Raw genomic sequence first — 18,461 nt, forward strand, 5'->3', positions numbered from 1 at the left:
AACCAAAGCCACCTTGGCTCCCGACACCACAGGCCATCTGCCGAGGGTGTGTGACCCTTGAGGGCCTGGCCTTCCCCAGCTCTACTTGGTGGAGCAGGCAGGGATGGGGGCTCTCACCGAGACAGACTCTTCCATGTCTTTCTTGTTGAGGAGGGCGTGGTTGATCCGCAGAACGATCCAGTCAAACAGAGCGCTGTAAAGGGACTTGGCCATGGAGTCGCGGGCAGTGATAGCCTGTGGGCACAGGGCGGGGAGCGTCACACCTCGACAATGGGGGCCCCCCGTGCTGTGCCACCCAGAGGTCTGCACACATGGCGATAAGCCAAGCTGTGACTTTGAACACCTGACTCACTGGACACGCCCCTCTCGCTCTGTGTGCCACCTGTCCGCTCGGGATGCCCCTGCACACCGAAGCATGACATATGAAGCCCGGGCCCCCGGTAGCCTACGGTTCAGCAAAGTCTTTCTCCCGAGCCAGCCCACTCCTCAGAGCAATGGATGGAACCCAGGCTCAGGGAGGCTGCCAGGCTGGCCTGTGAGGAGAACCAGCCAGGTCCCTTGTAGTTCTGGGAGCATAGTGGGGATGCCATCGTGTGCATAAAAGCAGTAATGGCTTTAAAAAAAAAAAAAAAAGGCTTACAGAGGTCTAATTTACATACAAGAAATTGTTTCTCTTTATGTACTCAGATTTAAGCTGTGACAGATGTGCTTGGCTACAATTAAGATCTAGAACACATGTCCTGGTTTTGTGTTTCCTGGGAGGCTGTGGAAACAGGGCCACGAGGGATACAGAGTCCCACACCTGGCATCTGTCCCTCGGCGTTGCGGTCCCCAGGGGCAGCCACACTGCTGGGGGGCTCAGGTGTCCTGCAGCAACTTTTACAGAATGTTTCAGGGAATCTTTGCGGGGCTCAGATCGGTGGGGGCTCAGAACGTCCACGGAGCCCGCTGATGATGCCCAAGCAGCTTCTACCACCCACTAAAAATCCCCGCCACGGCTAGGGATTTTCCTATGGCCAGCCAAGCTGCAAGCTGTGAGGCCCACTGCCCTTGAGATGTAAAAACACAAGAAAAACCCATCACAAGGAAAACATCCTGGCTGGGCCAAAGGCCAGAGAGAGGCGCCCTATCAAGATTCAGGGATACAGGGGTGCCTGGGTGGCGCAGTCGTTAAAGCGTCTGCCTTCGGCTCAGGGCGTGATCCCGGCGTTCCGGGATCGAGTCCCACATCGGGCTCCTCCGCTAGGAGCCTGCTTCTTCCTCTCCCACTCCCCCTGCTGTGTTCCCTCTCTCGCTGGCTGTCTCTCTGTCACATAAATAAATAAAATCTTAAAAAAAAAAAAAAGATTCAGGGATGCATTGAATGGTTGTAAAGGTCATACGCTAGCCTGGGGAGTGGGGGAGGTGGTCAACAAACTTTAAAGACCAGAAGGTCAGTACGTTCAGCTGTGAGGGCCAGATGGTCTCTGTCGTGATCACCTGGTTCAGCCAATACAGTAGCAAGGCAGCATGTTATGAAAAAAAAAAAAAAAAAAAGGTGTGGCTGTGCCAATAAAACTTTATTTAAAAAAGCAAGTAAAAGGCTGGATTTGGCCTGTGGGCTGCAGGTGACCATCCCCTGCTAGTGAGAAGCAGCAGGGAAACACCAAGGAGAACACGTGTGGCCTGAGATCCGGCCCTGGGGCTGAAGTGTGCTGTAAAAGCTGCTCTGAGCTGTGCCTGGGCTCACATGAGAACCAGAGACACTGTCACTGCTCTCTAAAGACAGGGAAAGGGCTATCCAGGCCGGCTGTTTCCAGAGCCCCCACCCCAACTTGCGGGCCCAGGCAGTGCTCACCTCGCTGAGACTGTAGGGAAGGATGAGTTTGTCATTGGCTGTCACCGTTTTTCTTTTGGTCAGGACCTCCACCAAGATTTCTCGCTTCACCTGTTTCGAGGTCAAGGAGGGAGAGAAGGCTTGTTGGGCGGGTCCTCATGTCACTGAGGTAAGGCCCGAAGCCTGAGGAAGGTGGGAGGACCTCCAGCAGCCGCACTGGGAAGTGGGCCTGAAGCCCTACCCTGTGATGTGCACTATGCTCACATCTCACTCTCACAGGCTCGGTCGATGGCCCTGGGAGGATGGTCACTTAGGCCTGGGGGTCCCTGTGGGCCTGTGTGCTGCCTGGCAACCTGCATTTATAGATGTCACTGTTGGAGTGGGTTCCTGGCCTGTTCCCTCCTGACCGCCAAGCCCCAGCCAGAGGCAGTCAGAGCAGGGGCAGGGCAGCTGTCCCAATCTCCTAGGCAGGCGTGGTCACTCGTCCCCACGGACACGGCAGAAGCCGGGCTCCCGCACGCAGGCACACGCTCTTTAAGAAGAGCCACAGGTGGGATGTGCACTTAGAAAACAGAAAGATGAAGGCAGGACTTCTCAGATCTGGCACCACGGACACTCGGGGCCGGATCATTCTTTGCTGTGGGGAAGCTGTGCTGCACGTTATATGATCTTAAGTGGCATCCCTGGCCTCACCCACTACATGACGGTAGCTCCTCCGAGTTGTGACAACCCCCCAATGCCTCAGACATTGCCCAGTGCCCCCTGGGGGCTGACAAGTGCCAGCAGACAAGGGCATGGCATAGGTCCAATGAACACATGACCTCGCTGATCAAAGTGTGGTTTCGAAGGGCCTTTCACATGAGGGGCTGAGAGGGGAGGCAGCCATGCTCACAGGGAGTCCTTCAGAAAGGAGGAAGGGATGGCATGCCCTTGAGGGCATTGTGCTAAGTGAAATACGTCAGAGAAAACAAGTATGATCTCACTGGTATGTGGACTCCAAAAAAGCAAAGGAAAAAAACCAACAACCTAAAAAACTAAAAAACCCAAATCCCAAAACCCAAAAAACCCCCTCCCAAAACCCCCCAAACTAAACCAAGCTGACAGATACAGAAAACAGACTGGTGGTTGCCAGAGGTGGGGCAGGGGGTGGGTAAACTGGCTAATAAAGAGGGTCAGAAGGAACAGAATTCTAGTTATAAGATAAAGAAGTCCCGGAAATGTAATGTCCACCGTGGGGACTTCCGTTCAGAATACTGTATGGCATAATTGCAAGTCGCTAAGAGAGTAGATCTTCCAAGTTCTCACTGCTAGAGAAAACCGATTCTGTAACCATGTGTGGTGACAGATGTTAACAGGACTCACTGTGGTCATCATTTTGCAATACGGACAAATACCAGATCATTCTGTCGTAATGCCAAAACTAACATAAGGCTGTATGACGATTATACCTCAATTGAAAAAAAAGAGAGAGAAAGAGAACCAAGGAAGAGGTGTTGCACAGAGGGCGGGGAGGAAACAGGTAGACAGACCCCAGTTTACAGACGTGCGGCCCATGCAGGACGTTCTGGGTCCTTGCTGGCCACCGTGGCCAAGTGCAGGGAGCCGTACCTTCAGGAGCTGGGACAGCGTGTCCAGCACCTCGGGGGGCCCGACCTCCAGACCTTCATCTCGGCCCGTGGCTCTCTTCTTGTACGTGACGTTGCCCAGGTATAAGATGGCTGAGAGGACGGAAAAAATCCTGGAAGAGCAAAGGAGCCTAGGTTGGGGTGGTTTCCAGAGTCACAAGATGACAGAAGCTTCCAGCCAATTGGGCTGAATTCATACAACCAGCCAAGTCCAGTCGGACATAAGTTTAAAAAAGGTCCAATCTCACTGCTGGGGACGCTCTGTGGAATGTGACTTTGTAGACAGATGGTTCTCCTGGGTGTTTTTTGTTTTTTTGGGGTTGGGGGGGTGATTAACATTTTTTTATGGAAGCCTAACATGCATGAAAAAAAAATGCAAAGAAACCCACCCCACCATGCATAAAAAACAGGCAAAAAAAAAAAAAAGCAAACAATTCTTAAGCATAGAGTTTGATGACCTGTCACAACACACACCTCCCTGTAACAAGTGCTCAGAGCAAGAAATAGAACATCCCAGGCACTGGAACCCACCCCAGGTCCTGCAGAAGAACGGCTATCCTCCCATCCTAACACTGTCCGTGAACTTGATGTCAACGAAATCACATGTACTTGTATCTGGTCTGTCACTCTAAGACCGTGACGTGGGGGTGCTACGTGTGGTGTCCTGGTTTGGTCATACTCAATGCTGCAAGCCAGCATTTCTTAGCCTCGGTCCTGCGGACACGTGGGGCCGGATCATTCTTTGCTGGGGAGGGCTGTCCAGTGCACTATGGGACACGGAGCCGCATCCCTGGCCCCTCCCACTAGGTGCCAGCAGCAGCGCCCGTCTCCTCCTTCTGCTACACAGCGTAATCACCAAAAAACGTCTCCAGACACGGCCAGCTGTCCCGTGGGGGCGGAGCTGACGCCAGCTGAGCCCCACCACTGTGTGTGGAGTCCGGGGAGCGGCACTCTATGGCCCATTACTGGACAACCTCAGAGCTAAGAATGGTTCTTCAGTTTTTAGAGGGGGGGGGGTTAAAAAAGTAAACCCAGAGAAGAACGCGCAACAGTGACCATCTGGCCCCCGAAACTGAAAATTTGACTATCTGGCCCTTTACAGAAAGTTTGTCCAGCCCTGCATGATATATAGCTGTTTCTTTAGTTATTTAATTCCTGCAGGTGAGCATTTGTGTTGAGTGTGTGTGTGTGGGGGGGGGAGGGGTTCCAACTTTTGGGCGGTTAATAATAAGGCTGCCACGTGCGTATCTTCGAGTCAGCACACGCACGCATGGCGTTGGGCAGACACAGCTCTGGCAGAAATTGCAAATGGATTTCCGAAGGGGCTGGCCCGATATGTGCCCTCTCAGAAGCATGCAGGCGTTCCCACTGGGTAGACTGAATGTTGGGCAGGTGTGGTGAGGACCCCGTGTGGCTTTCAAAAAATTTTTCAAAATTTTAATTGTGGGGGCGCCTGGGTGGCTCAGTCGGTAAGCATCTGCCTTCGGCTCAGGGTGTGATCCCAGGGTCCTGGGATTGAGCCCCATATCGGGCTCCTCTGCTGGGAGCCTGCTTCTTCCTCTCCCACTCCCCCTGCTTGTGTTCCCTCTCTAGCTGACTGTCTCTCTTTCTCACTGTCAGATAAACAAAATCTTAAAAAAAAAAATTTAACTGTGGTAAAACACACATCATGTGAAATTTACCATCGTAACCATGTTTAAGCGTGAGGTGCCTCTGCACCGCTGGGCAAGAGCCCCGTGGTTTGACATCTCCCAGGGACTAATGACGAGCCCCTTTTCAAGAGCTTGTGGTCATCGGGCTGCCCTGCTTTGGTGTTTTAGCTCCTATTGGGGTGTCAGTCAGCTCCCAGGGAGGGGCCTTATTAGGTAAGATGTAGGGGCGGGGGGGGGGGTCCACGCAGGAGATGGCGGGAGGCTGGCCTGCCCACTTACTGCTTCTTGGTAGCAGGGAGGAAGCCCACCATCTCCATGGCCTGCTTGAGTCTCTCAAAGTCATGTTTTAGGTCTTCTCCATCTTCGATCTTCAAGTTATGCTGAAAAACAAACTCAGTGGCACTCTGGGTATTTCTGGGCTGGTGAGGGTGGCGTGCAAAAGTGATTTTGGCTGGAACCGATGGGGCAGGGCTCAGGACACGGGGAATGAATGGGCCCCTTTATGCCACCTCCTCTGGGCCTCCTTGGAGTCGGTTTGGGGGCCAGAGAAGGCCCAGGCAGACAGCCTCTGACCTCCCAGTGGCGCGTAAACAGCCCGTGGGGAACAGAGGCAGCGTTTGTGGTTGGGCCGCAGGGCTGTTTACCTGGTTGAGGTAGAAATAATCTTCAGGCTGCTTGAGCTGAAATTCTTGACGCTCTTCCTCGCTGACGCCAAGTAACAAATAATAAAACACGTGGTAGTTCCTGTGGGTGAAAATGAGGAGAAAAAAATCCGTTTTTGGAGGCCATGCCACGGCCACTCTTCAAACCACTGCTAATATTGCTTTGGAGACCACACCAGGGGGAAAAAAAGCACCTCAAATATGTACCAATTTGAGACAATAAGTCGATTCTTATTATGTCTTAAAAAGAAAACTACACTGTGAGCTTCTCCGGTGAGTGGATGTCTGCGGATGGGGGTGGGTATTACTCTGGGTAAAAGCCTGGGGTAGAAACAAAAATAAGCTCAAAAAAGGTGGCTTAGGAGGTATGAGCTCAAAGCTTGCAGCCACAGAGCAGCTTCGCTCCTGGGAGATCGGCCACCGCCTCCCGTAGGCCCAGGACACCTGCGTCTCTCCTTTGTGGGGTAGAAGGCAGATGTGGTGGGTCACCAAGGAAATTTCCTCCTACCTCTCATCCTTCTCTTGAGAGACCAGGCGGGACTTTTCAAGCAGGTATTTTTCGACAACAGCCCTGTCATTAAAAGGAAGATGAAGGAATAGGATGTTAACATTTTGTTAAGAGTTTTCTGGAAGAACTAGAGTAATTTGTTACCATAATGACAAATGACAAACAATATAGGAAGGTCGCCCCCTGCATTCACCAGCTCCTCGGCAATTAAATGCTTCTCCTGTGAAAAATTTAAATATAAGATAACAGGTTGATTTTCTATCTGTATATATTTTTTACAGCTTCATTATTGATATAAACCACACATACTTCAAGTGTGCAACGTGGTGAGTCTTGACTGGGTCCTTTCCTATTTTGTTCCACCAGCTTTACAAGCTGTCACTGACGTACAGTAAACTAGAAGCGTGTGAACGGATGACTTGTGACACATGCAGACACCTGTGTGCCCACCACCATGACCCAGTTTCCTGGGCCCTCGGTCACCCCTCCCTGACTCCCACCCCCAAGTGGCCACTGATCAGCCCCACTATAGATTAGTTTGCATTTCTCTAGAATTTTAAAGAAATACAATCCTTTGGTATATATACTGGTTCCGCCTTGTCACTCAGCCCGAGGGTTCTTGAGAGTCAGCCTTATCGTTTACCCGTCCATTAGCTGACGGGTGTTTGATGGTCAGGGGTCCACGAGGCCGGGTGGGCTCTGAGCCAGGGGCCAGGGACCTCTACAGCCACACTCTCACAGCTAGCAGGTGTAATGGTGACTATTCCTTGAGCATCTGCTGCCTTCTCAGCACTGTTCTGCAGGGATTAAATGCCCTGAATCCTTCCACCCTCGGGGTGGGCACTGTGGCTCCTGTCGAAAGATGAGATACTAAATGCTGAAAAGGCCACCTGCTGCCTAGGACCCCACGGGAGGGAAGTGGCCTGGCGGGGGCCCGAGCCGGGCATTGGCCTTACTCCCTCCACACCCACTGGGGCTGGAGGGACTGGGGTTTCATGGGTTCCACCATCACCAAGTATGGGAACTGGACGGCTCTGCAGGCCACCCTCATTTGAGCCCATCCTGTTTTATAGGAGGGGCAGCTGGTGCCTGGAAGGGGGCAGGCCCGGGGGACAGCACTGGGCCCCTGGTCCAGGGCTTGCTGGATGCTGCCTGCCTCTCTCTCCAGGAAGGCAGTCTCCTGTTTGCAGCCTTGCCTGGGACACATGCATGGGTGGATGTCCATGGACTCGGCCTATGTCCTCTCTTCTTCCAAATCCATATGTTTTTTTCTATTCCTTCCCTGCTAGTAACTATTTTAGTTATCGGTGGTTTGTTCTCCTAGGGAGGGAGGCCGTGTCTGGTTCTAGAATCAGACCCCTGTTGGAATCTCTACCTGTGGCCAATTCCCTGTGCTGCGTTGGTGGAGGGGGGAGGACAGTGACCCCTTACTGGCATTGAGCTGTCATTTTACAACGACAACCCCTTCCTTTCCCTGATCATTTCTTTTTTTTTTTTTTAAAGATATTATTTATTTAGTTGACAGAGAGAGACAGCCAGCGAGAGAGGGAACACAAGCAGGGGGAGTGGGAGAGGAAGAAGCAGGCTCATAGCAGAGGAGCCTGACGTGGGGCTCGATCCCAGAACGCTGGGATCACACCCTAAGCCAAAGGCAGACGCTTAATGACTGCGCCACCCAGGCGCCCCTCCCTGATCATTGCTAAGGCCCCAGCCCCTATCGGGGTTCGTAGGGGGCCAGGGAACCCCCAGCACTGAGCCACTGAACCCACAGGAAGACGAGGCCTTGCAAATTGGGGAACTGGAGGAAGGCTTGGACTGCCCCTGACCCTTGGCCTCCACAGGAAATGGCACTGAGAAGTGTCACTCCCCAAAAGCAGAACCGGGTCTGGGCCTGCTTCTTCCCCAGCTGGCTGTGGCCACTCCCTGGACAGGAAGTGCACCTCGTCCTCGGAGCGTGGGCAGGCCACGGTCATGGGCTGAGGTGGGACTTCCTTTCCTGAATCTGAGGCCACAGACAGAGGAATTTCAAAAGTTGGTCTCTAAGACTCAGCCACCCAGGGCCTCTGGCCCGGAGCTCGATGGGGGGGCTGTAGCCAGCAGAACAGGCTGTACCAGTGAGCTGGGGGCTGACCCTTGCTGGTGCACTGGGTCACACGGTGGCCCCCAGGAGATGTGAGTGTGACCTTATTTGGAAAAAGGGCCTCTGTAGTTGTAATTAAGGGAAGGCATCTGGAGACATGATCATGTCCATGATCAGGGTGGACCCTAAATCTGAGCACAAAGTCCTAAGAAGTAGACGAGAACACTGAGACACAGAGGAGAAGACCACGTGATGGTGGAAGCAGAGACTGGGGTGACGTGGCCATAAGCCAAGGAAGGCCCGGGGTCACCAGAAGCCGCAAGAGGGCATGAAGAATCCTCTCCTGGACCCCCTGGGGGAGCACTGTCAGACAATAAATTCCTGTTGTTCTGAGCCCCCCGGTTTCTGGCACTTTGTTATGGCAGCCCTAGGACACCAAACAGACCATAGAGAGGAGTGAGCTGGGAGCAAAGGCTCCTGGGTCTGGCCCATGGCTGCAAAGCGAGCCCGGGACCCAGGAAAATACGAGGCAGCCTTCTGGCATCTCTGGGCCCCTGAGGGAGCCCCCAGAACTACAGATGGGGTATAATTCTGTGTCATGTGCCCGACGAGCTACTCTGGGCAACTCCTGCTATTCAGAGGCCCTGCAACGGGGCTGGGGGGTGGCTGTGCCCATGCAAGTGCCCAGCAGTGCTGAGCTGGGGGGACCACTGGATGGTCTGTGGGGGGCTGAGGGCCGGAGCAGAACTGCCTTTTATTGGGGGGGTCTCTCCCCGAGACCACTGCCCATTGGAGCCTGGGCAGTGGGAAAAAGGAAAGACACCAGAGGCTGAAGGATTCAACATTCCCGTTTGTGTCCTGAATATGAATCATCATTTGAGATGATCGACAATCAGGGGAGACAGACAGAAGAACCGACATACTTTGGACTCAATCTCCAGGCCCCGCCACTCGAGGACTTCTCCATTCCTGAAATGCTGGAACCTTCTCTAGGACTCTAGCCCTGTTGCTCAGGTCTCCTCCCCACGTCGAACAGTTGGGCTGCTCAGAGCATCTCCTGGAAGCGGTATAAATCCTGCTCCCACCACAGACCTTTACACCAGAATGTGGAGGCAGGGGCAATCCCTTTGAGTAACCCCAGGCTGTGCCAAGATTTTTTTTTTTTTAAGATTTTATTTATTTACTTGACAGAGATAGAGACAGCCAGCGAGAGAGGGAACGCAAGCAGGGGGAGTGGGAGAGGAAGAAGCAGTCTCATAGTGGAGGAGCCTGATGTGGGGCTCGATCCCATAACTCCGGGATCACGCCCTGAGCCGAAGGCAGACGCTTAACTGCTGTGCCACCCAGGCGCCCCCCCAAGATGTTTTTTGTTTCTTACTTTGAAAGAGTTTTATCAGCTCATGAGACCTTTGCATATTAAAAAAAAAATACCAAAAACATTATGCAGTATTAAATCACAATGACATTTTTTAATCAGCTGTAACTACCCAGCATATACACTGAAAAAAAAAAAAAAGTCACAGAACCGAATTCTGAAATGACATTATGACTTAAATACGATGACAAAATAGGTGATTCCTTATAACATTAATTCACTTCACAAAGTTGCCAGACATTTTTGTAAGCATAACCAATGCACAGAGTAACGGACACAATTTCCATGTTATACATTTAGTTGAAATAACTGTACCTTCACCTAAGGAACTCACATTTCTGGCACAAAATGCTGGTGTGTTTTAACTTTCACCAGACAATCAACTTCACAACCCAGTTACCATCTACCCACTCACCCATCTACCATTTCCATTCACCCACCCACCCATCCATGAATCCAATGATCTACAAATTTATCCATCTATGAATTTTCCCATCTAGCAATGCATCTATCCATTCACCCACCCACCCGATCCATGAATTTACTCATCTACCCACCCACCCACAAATCCATCCACCTACCCATCCACGCAACTCATGAATCTACCCATCTATCCATCTACCCACCCACCCACAAATCTATCCATCCATCCAACCCATGAATCTATCCATCTGTCCACTCACCACCCAACTCATGAATCTATCATCCATCCATCCACCCACCCACCCACAAGTCCATCCATTAATCTACCTACCCTCCCTCCCTCTCTCCCATCCACCCACCTACCTACCTTCAGTACTTCCTTGAACAATCACTTCAATCTGCTACCCAGCATTACATCTCCTCCTGGCTAAAGGGGCACATGTTTGGCACATGCCACAGTCCATATCAACTCTGCCTATATGGCATCCCCAGACCCACTGAATTTGAAACCTCATTAAGACCAAGACATAGGTTGGTGTGTCCTTGCCTGTTCTTGGCAAACTCCATCATGCCAGCACCTTCAGGTCACTGTACCTGCTTCTGGGGCACCTGGACCCATACTCGATGACCTGGGGACAGAGGTCCTGCCCCCCTCACAGCTACACTTCCCACTTGGACCCACAACTCAGATCTTCACATCAATGACTTAAATAAAACCACACTTGCTTCCCTGTACGACTCACGTATCTGCAGAGCCACAATTTCTACATTGAGCTCCCGGGCCGGCTACTCCTCGCAGGGATGCCCAGGACCCCAGACCGAGTCTGGAGGCCCACAGCTAGGCGGCTGTCAACTCACCCTCTTACGATGCCACTCTCCAGGTAGTTGACCTGGATGAATTTCCCGAATCGGCTGGAATTGTTGTTGTGGGCCGTTTTGGCGTTTCCGAAAGCCTGCGGAGAAAAGAAGAGCAGGTTTTCAGATCGTGAGGATGGAATTTCTACACGCCGCAGCCTGGAGCCTTGGAGGTCCCCCAGGGTGTCATGGACGCTCATTTGCCTGAAGTCAGCCGGCGGCCCTGAGGAGACTGGTAAACACAAAGGCGTGTGGGAGCCCAGGTGTGCGCCAACATACTTCATCTCTGTGTTTGGGCTGTGTGAGGGGTTCAAGTTTGAAGTCTCAGATGTGAAAAATGCTCATCAACCGTACTCTCTTTCCGTTATCATTGCTCTGAGGGCGAACTCTGGCCCAGGCGCTAAGTCCAGTCCATAGTTTATTTCTGAATCGCCTGTGAGCCAAGAGTGGTTTTTACATTTGTAAATCGTTCAAAAAACCCCAAAAAACAAAACCCCAAAAACCCAAAAAGACTAGTACTTCCTGACACATGAAAATTCTATTCACATTTCAGTGTCCATACACAAGGTTTTGTTGGCACGCGGCCAGGCCTGTGCATTTATGGATTGCCCATGGCTGCTTTCACACTGGAGCAGCAAAGCAACCATGACAGAGACCGTTCTGGCCCTTTCCAGAAGGAGTCTGCTGGGCCCTGGGCTGACGCTGGCTCTGGGCCCCAGAAGATGAGGCCAGTTGGGAGGGAGCAGATGTGGAGACAGGTCCTGTCGTCGAGGGGGTCCTGCGACTCTGTGGGAGGACAAGCTGGTTCACAACAAATTTTCTGACTGGGGTGAAACTGGCCTAACATAAAATCCATCATTGAAAAGTAAACAATTCAGTGGCATTCAGTACACTCACAATGTTGTGTAACCATCACCTCTGTCTAGTTCCAGAACATTCCCATCACCCCAAAAGGAGACCCCCCCATCCCCATTAGCTGGCACTCCCCATCCCCCGTCCGGCCTCCCCCAGCCCCTGGCAGCCACTGGTCTGCTTTCTGTCGCTATGGATTTGCCTGTTCGGGATATTTCGCCTAAGTGGGAGCATACATTATGTGGCCTTTTGTCTTGCTTCCTTCACTCAGCAGGATGCTTCTGGGGTTCATTCTTACTGTGGCATGAATTGGGGCTTTATTTCCAATACATAGAGAAAAGGATGCCTAGTGCAGGGAGTCTGTGACTCAATGGGGTTCCCCCCGGGGCCTCCTATGTGCCCATCACCCAGATTAAGACAAAGAACATACCCTGCCCAGGTTCCTCTCCATGAAGGACCCAAAACCCCTAAGGGGTGAACAGACAGGGAGAGGGTATGATAAAGTCTTGGGGGAATGCAGGGCAGGGAAGGTGCTGGGGGCAGTTTCAGGGAGCAAGACGCTGGCAGAGGTGGGAGTAGTGGGGCTGGGCAGGGGAGGGGAGAGAGGCAGAACTGATCACGGAGCCTGGCACTCAGCTGTCCAAGCCCTTGTGGCTCCAGGGGCCAAAGAAGGGGTGACAGGGGGGCGAGGTGATGCCCTGCTCACACACACAAAGGGAAGCTTGGTGGCCACCAGAAGGGCCAACAATGTTCCAGTTTGAGAAGGCTGAGCTGTGTGGGAGGCTGGGTAGGCATGAGGGCAGCAGGGAAGAAGTGGCAAGGCCACTGTCAAGGTTTGCAGTGGGGGAGGTGGGGACTGAGCGTGGGTGTCTAAGGGTCCGGTCCGGTGGGGCAGAGGGAGGAGGGCAGGGTCGGGGAGACGGCCAGGCTTGCAGGGGACTCAGGAACCAGGAGATGTGCTGACACAGAGAGGAATCAGGATTTTCTTAAAGGCTTCATTCTGCAGGGAAATGAATGCAGGTGGACTACGTGTGGCAATCTGAAGCCAGAAGCCCCATAAAAAAGCGTCTGCTGTGGCGAGGCCCGGGACACTTCCTTTGAGAACGGCTCCATTCTGCAGAGCTCGGGACCAGGACAGCGGCACCTGACTGGGTGGCAGGGGGTCACAGGACAAGAACTTCCTGCCCCACTGCCCCAGGAGCTCCAGACCCCAGGAATGGGCCCTGCCAAAGGACCTGAGGCCACAGCCAAATCACCTGGCAAGAGTGTAACAATGAAGGAGGAGTCCCAGAGAGCCGACCTGGCCCACTGGTGCAAAGGGGGGGATCTGCTCAGGGCAGGTGGTGGCCGGGCACTTTCAGTGGGGGAGTGGGCACCACACGGCCTCACCGAGGCAGAACCCAGTCTGAGGAGGCACATTCCCGAGTCAAGACAGTGGCCACAGAGCCCGCTTCTCTTCTTCACAAATACTTCCTTAGGACCTATCCATTGCCAGGTTCTGACAGTCTCTGGAGAGTTGGATTAAACACAGGGGCTCTTCAGCCAGTGGGAATGACCCTGTCCTGACGTATGTGACTGAGCTGCTGGCCGGTGGTTGGGTGACAACAGCTGGGGGCCAGGTCTGAGTCTGCCTGGTCTCCCAAGTGCCTGCAGAACCCGGCACTGGGTCCCCAGCCTCGGCCCTGCTGATCCATGGGGCCGGATCATTCTCTGTGGTGGGGCCATCCTGTGCCCTGTGGGGTACTGAGCAGTGCCCCTGGCCTCCACCTGCCAGAGGCTGGCAGCACCTGCGACAACCAGAAATGTTCCCAGAGCTGGCTGAACTGCTGAGTAGGACTGCTATGTACGGACGGAGGTAAAAGGGGTCTGCAGGGTTGGGTGGTTGAGGGCTCTGGGGCCCTTCATCCTGTCGTGAGGACCCCCATGGGCACTATAGGCCTGAGGAGTCCTGTGAGGAAGAAAACTCTTTCTAGGTTTAATATCTGGTTTCCCTCAAGTTCAGCCTTGGAACTGCATTTTTTTGTTTGGGGTAAAGCCCAGGGACTCTTGACGTTCGGCTCCGGGAATCAGGGACTCGGCAGGCAACAGGTCCGTTTCCTCCTTTCATTCCAGGCTCACGAGACCCCGCGGGGTGCCATCTGAGCCGAGGACAGGCCTGGGCCCTCCGCCTGCTCCGAACTAAAATAAACTCCGTGAGCAAGCCCGCCTGCCTAACTGCGAGCAGATGGCGCAGCAATGCCCGAGCTGTGTGGCCTCCTTCCCCGGGGAACGGACCTCTCTCTCTGTACTGGGGCCCCTGCAGCAGCCAGGTCCAGGGCCCGCTGCAGAGGCACCCCAGCGACGTGCACGCGCATCCCAAAGACCCACGACACTCCCCCTTTTGAACTCGGGACAAGACTCCGTGGGATTTCTAAGGAAACAGTCAGGGCTGGTGTTTTGGGGACCACAAGAGGGAAAGTCTTCAGGATGCGAGGGCCCACCAGCCCCACGCAGCCCAGGCTTGGGGGGGGGGGCAGTGACCTCATGCGTCTGGTATGCGGTCTCAGCACACTGCGACTTTTCAAAGCCAGTCTAAAAATATCCGGTTGCTGCTATTATACGTCCGAGGAGGAGGAAATGCTGGCCTGGCGCTCACAGCCAGGGGAGCTATTACGTAGCTGCTGCTCCCGGGGCTGGATGGGTGCGTGCACGGCCTCAGAGCGCATGGGAGCACAAGGGAGGATGGTGTGCCGGGGGTCATGTGGGGGGAGGGGGGGGCCCAGAGTGGATGGGAGGGAGGCAGCGGGATCCAGGCGCTGGCAACGCTGCGATGTAATCTGGCATTGGGGCTATGGAGGCCACATGCTAATGCTGTCTTCCCACCAGGCCAGAAAACCCAGTGCTGGCAAAATGCTATGGGAGAAGGGCCTCTACTTTCCTGGAAACACTTTCCCCCCTTATATAACATAAAGTACACATTTCTAATATAAGTTGTACATTTTTGGGGAAAAAAAAAACAACCCAGAATCACGACAAGAAGGAAAAAACCCATGAAGAGACAACTCTGTAGTTCAAAATCCTCCAAGCAGGGTTTCTAGGTAAAACTAACAAAGAAACAACACACCCGCCCCTTCCTCTGATGGGGCAGATGATCCCGGGCCCAGGGAGGGCGCCATGTGCACCCCCGTCCCAGCACCCCCCCCCCAGCCAAGGATGACAAGAGCTGGGGGGACCTCTGACATTCTTCCAACTGTCCTTATCTTTGAGGTTCTTTTGGGAAATTCAAAAATGTTTCTTAATTTGGAGAAATGGAGGTTGAGCATCTTAGCCAGAAATTTGAGAAGGGGCATTTTCCATCTAAACAGGATGCCGCCTCTGCTCTAGGCTGAAACGCACGGTAAACATTTTAGGAAGAATGGTGGTAACATCACAGAAAGACCCATGGTGAGTCCAGTCCCACGCCAGGCACACCGGGGCTTCTCTTTCTTTTGCTTCTACGCCTCTGAGAAACAAGTGTGCCCCATTTCAGAGGAAACTGAGGCACAGAGAGGCCTGCTAACTTCCCTGAAGTGTGAGGGGCAGGCAGGCAGTTGACGCGACCTTGGGTTTGAACCCAGTGAACTCACTCCCAGCCAGTGCTCCATGCATTGGCCCCTCCATCCCCGCAGCCTGGGACCTTTCGGGGTACCTGCCTGCCCTGGCTGAGGCCATTCACCCTGGGCCTGGCGACCAGGCAGATGGACGCCCGAGCCCCTTCTGAGCTTATACCTGGTCTCTTGGGCATCCCCCACAAAAACCAAACAAGTGCTGATGGACTGCATTAGGCAAACTGTTTTGCTTTCAGATTTCAGAACCGGAAAGCCCCATGGGATGAGCTCACGAAGGCAAATGCTCTTGCCTTATCTTCCACGTTAACAGGTGAGCCCCCAGTTGGGATTCCCTTGTGGAGAAGTCCCCCAGCGTCACCACTCAGGATGGCTGTCCTTCCAGCCAGGCTGAGGTGGCCTAACCCAAGATAACTCCACCGCCCCCCAGATTTAACCGTGGCCACTCTTTCTCAGAGGAAAGTTCTAGGTCATTCTAATGGCTTTGTCTTGGTTGCAGGGTCAGCCTTCTGTTTTCCTGACCTTCTAGCCACAGGGACCTCACTTCCCAAGTGTCTGTGAGGCTTTGGCACATGTGGTCTCATTCACTCAATCATTTGTCCGTCCGTCCGTCCATCCATCCATCCTTCCACTTGATAACAATTTATTGACTGGCTGCTCTGTGCCTGGCATGGCTGTAGCTTCAGAGGGCCCCCTGCAAAGTGGGGCTCTGAAGGGGGTACCTACACGTCCACCCTGGCCACGGATCAAGTGTCACCCCCTCAAGGAGCCCCCCAGTTGGCCTAAGCAGGGGGCGGCCATTCACCACCTTTTGTGGCTTTGATGCTGCCCCTCCCTGGGCAGTGTCACCTCGGGGTGAAGCCTCTGTCCCTGCCTCAGACCACGCGCCACACGGGACTTCCAGATCTCTTGTGTCCAAGCCCAGACTGGGCGTGGTGACGGAGGAGTGACCGGGGTTGTGGGGACAGGCGCCCATCGGTGAAAGAACATTATTAGCATGTATTACACAACAATGCAGCCTAAAGACGGCGCCAAACGAGATAGTCTCCCCCTTGCTGGGCTCCTGTTCCAGTCATGGGTGGGGGTGGGGAGAATAGGACACTGGGAGCGACACGAGGTTGGTGGTGGCAGGGTGGGACAGACTTATTTTTCTCCACGATATTCTCCATGTTTCGGGGATACTTTGTTATAAGAAACAGCACTCGGCCTGCACCCACTGACAGGCTGTGCCCACTTGGGGACATAGAGGACGGTCAGACAGGGCAGGAGCCACCCCGGGAGGTGTCTCATGGGCCTGATGGGAGCACAGAAGCTCGACAGGCAGTGTCCATGGACCGAAGAGCCTGGAGGGTCCACTCTGCCCTGTGTGCTGAGCAAACAGCCCCAGGGCGTCCACCCGAACTTGGGGCTTTTCTGTGTGGAAATGCTGGGAAAACAGCCCTGCGTGGGGTGGAGGCTACTTCTGGCAAGGAGCCCAGGCAAATGGCTCTGTCTGCAAGGATTCCAGGGGGTCCCAGTGGCCTAGGGGGAGGGTCACCTGGGGCAAATTGGTTCAACGCTCTTGGGTTTCAGATTCCTCTCCTGTCAAATGAAGGAAAGAACCTCTGACTCCCTGGCTTGTTTAAAGATGAAACGAGGCTATGGGAACCAGGGAAACTTGTCCTGTGAAGGGCCACGTAATACATATTTGGGGTTTTGTCAAAATGACTTGACTCTGCCATTGTTGCCTGAAGCAGGGACAGATGGTCTGTACGCGAATGAAACTTGGCTGTGTGGAGGGCACCTTCCTGACGTTCGCGGGGTGGGGTTAGGCTCGGGCTCTGATCTCTACCGAGGTTGGCAAATTACGGGCCAGTGACCTGTTTCTGTATGGTCCACGAGGTAAGGATGATTTTCACACTTTCTAACACTTGAAAAAAAAAAGTCAAAAGACTATTTCACAACCCATGAATACAATAAACAATTCAACTTCCACAAATTCGCGAATTCATTTCGCAAATAAACTTCCACTTGGTGTATAGCTCCATCTGTTTATGTGTGGTCTGTGCCTGCTCTCGGACTACAGCGGCAGAGCTGAAAATACAGGCCCTGGGGTCCTTCACAGGATGAGCTACTGTTCTAGGGGCCCTCCGTTCCACAGGCAGGAGAAGACTCTGACACTCGGACACGGGGCGGGTAAACATGAGAGGGTGTGAGCCTCGTCTGGACTGACCGGTCTCCCAGGGCACAGAGGGGACCCGGAGAAGCAGGACTGCAAAGCACGGAGGGGGGGGCCGGATGGGCCAGCAAGGTTGCAGGAGGTGGGGAAGTGAGAAGTACAGCTAAAGCGCTTTCCAGAGAACTGCCATACTGGGAGCGGTGGCCAGTTCTAGGGAGGGAAGATGCCGGGTGAGGACAAGGATGAGGATGGGAAGAGGGTGGTGGGGAGAGGAGGTGGCTATGGGATGGGAGACAGGACCACCACTGCCAGCCTGCCCAGGTGGCAGTACAGGCTCTGTGGGCTTGCAGGCGCAGGGCAGGAAGTGGAGGGGTCACATCTAAGCCCATGGCTCCTGATTCTTAGATGAGGAAGTGGAGGCTTTCCAGGGCCCTGCTGACACCTGGTCTCTGCCTGGATTCTGTTTCCTTCCTGTTACCCATGGGGTTTGGGGGTACCCAGTGGGCTCTTGACAGCCAGCTGCTGGACAGGCGTGAATGGACAGCAGGCATCTGCACAGAGCCGAGTGACGATGGGATGGGACGCTCAGCCTACCTTTGTGCCCCCAGTTTGTAACATGCTCTGTCACGCTTATCTGGACTGGCACCAACGATCACCCACAGACTCGGATGGATAGAAACACTGAAAACCAGCAAGGGCTCCTGGGGCCAGAACAGGTTCTTTGAAATGGACAGATTCCTCCCAAGGGCCAAAGTTTCAAGAAAACCGTGCTGGGGTGTGGGATCAGCGAATCTTTAAAAAAAAAAAAAAAAAAGGAAGAGGAAGATGAAAAAGAAACCAAGTATGAAACAAGTTATTATATCTGATATTT

The 18,461-nt window shown here is 53.5% G+C and overlaps 1 protein-coding gene across 3 annotated transcripts in view; it reads right to left on the reverse strand.

Moving 5' to 3' along the window:
* Window positions 1-18,461, reverse strand: part of MYO9B (myosin IXB) — an 85,462-nt gene that overhangs the window by 29,696 nt on the left and 37,305 nt on the right. For all 3 annotated transcript variants that reach the window (XM_040629085.1, XM_040629084.1, XM_040629083.1), the window contains exons 3-9: window positions 11,000-11,094; window positions 6,264-6,326; window positions 5,738-5,837; window positions 5,373-5,473; window positions 3,425-3,554; window positions 1,838-1,927; window positions 118-234 (exon numbers count right to left, since the gene is read on the reverse strand). In XM_040629085.1, the coding sequence (XP_040485019.1) occupies window positions 118-234; window positions 1,838-1,927; window positions 3,425-3,554; window positions 5,373-5,473; window positions 5,738-5,837; window positions 6,264-6,326; window positions 11,000-11,094 (696 nt within the window). The remainder of the gene's footprint in view (window positions 1-117; window positions 235-1,837; window positions 1,928-3,424; window positions 3,555-5,372; window positions 5,474-5,737; window positions 5,838-6,263; window positions 6,327-10,999; window positions 11,095-18,461) is intronic.

Source organism: Ursus maritimus, unplaced genomic scaffold (assembly GCF_017311325.1).
Source record: "Ursus maritimus isolate PB19 unplaced genomic scaffold, ASM1731132v1 scaffold_14, whole genome shotgun sequence".
NCBI classification, from domain to species: Eukaryota; Metazoa; Chordata; class Mammalia; order Carnivora; family Ursidae; genus Ursus; species Ursus maritimus.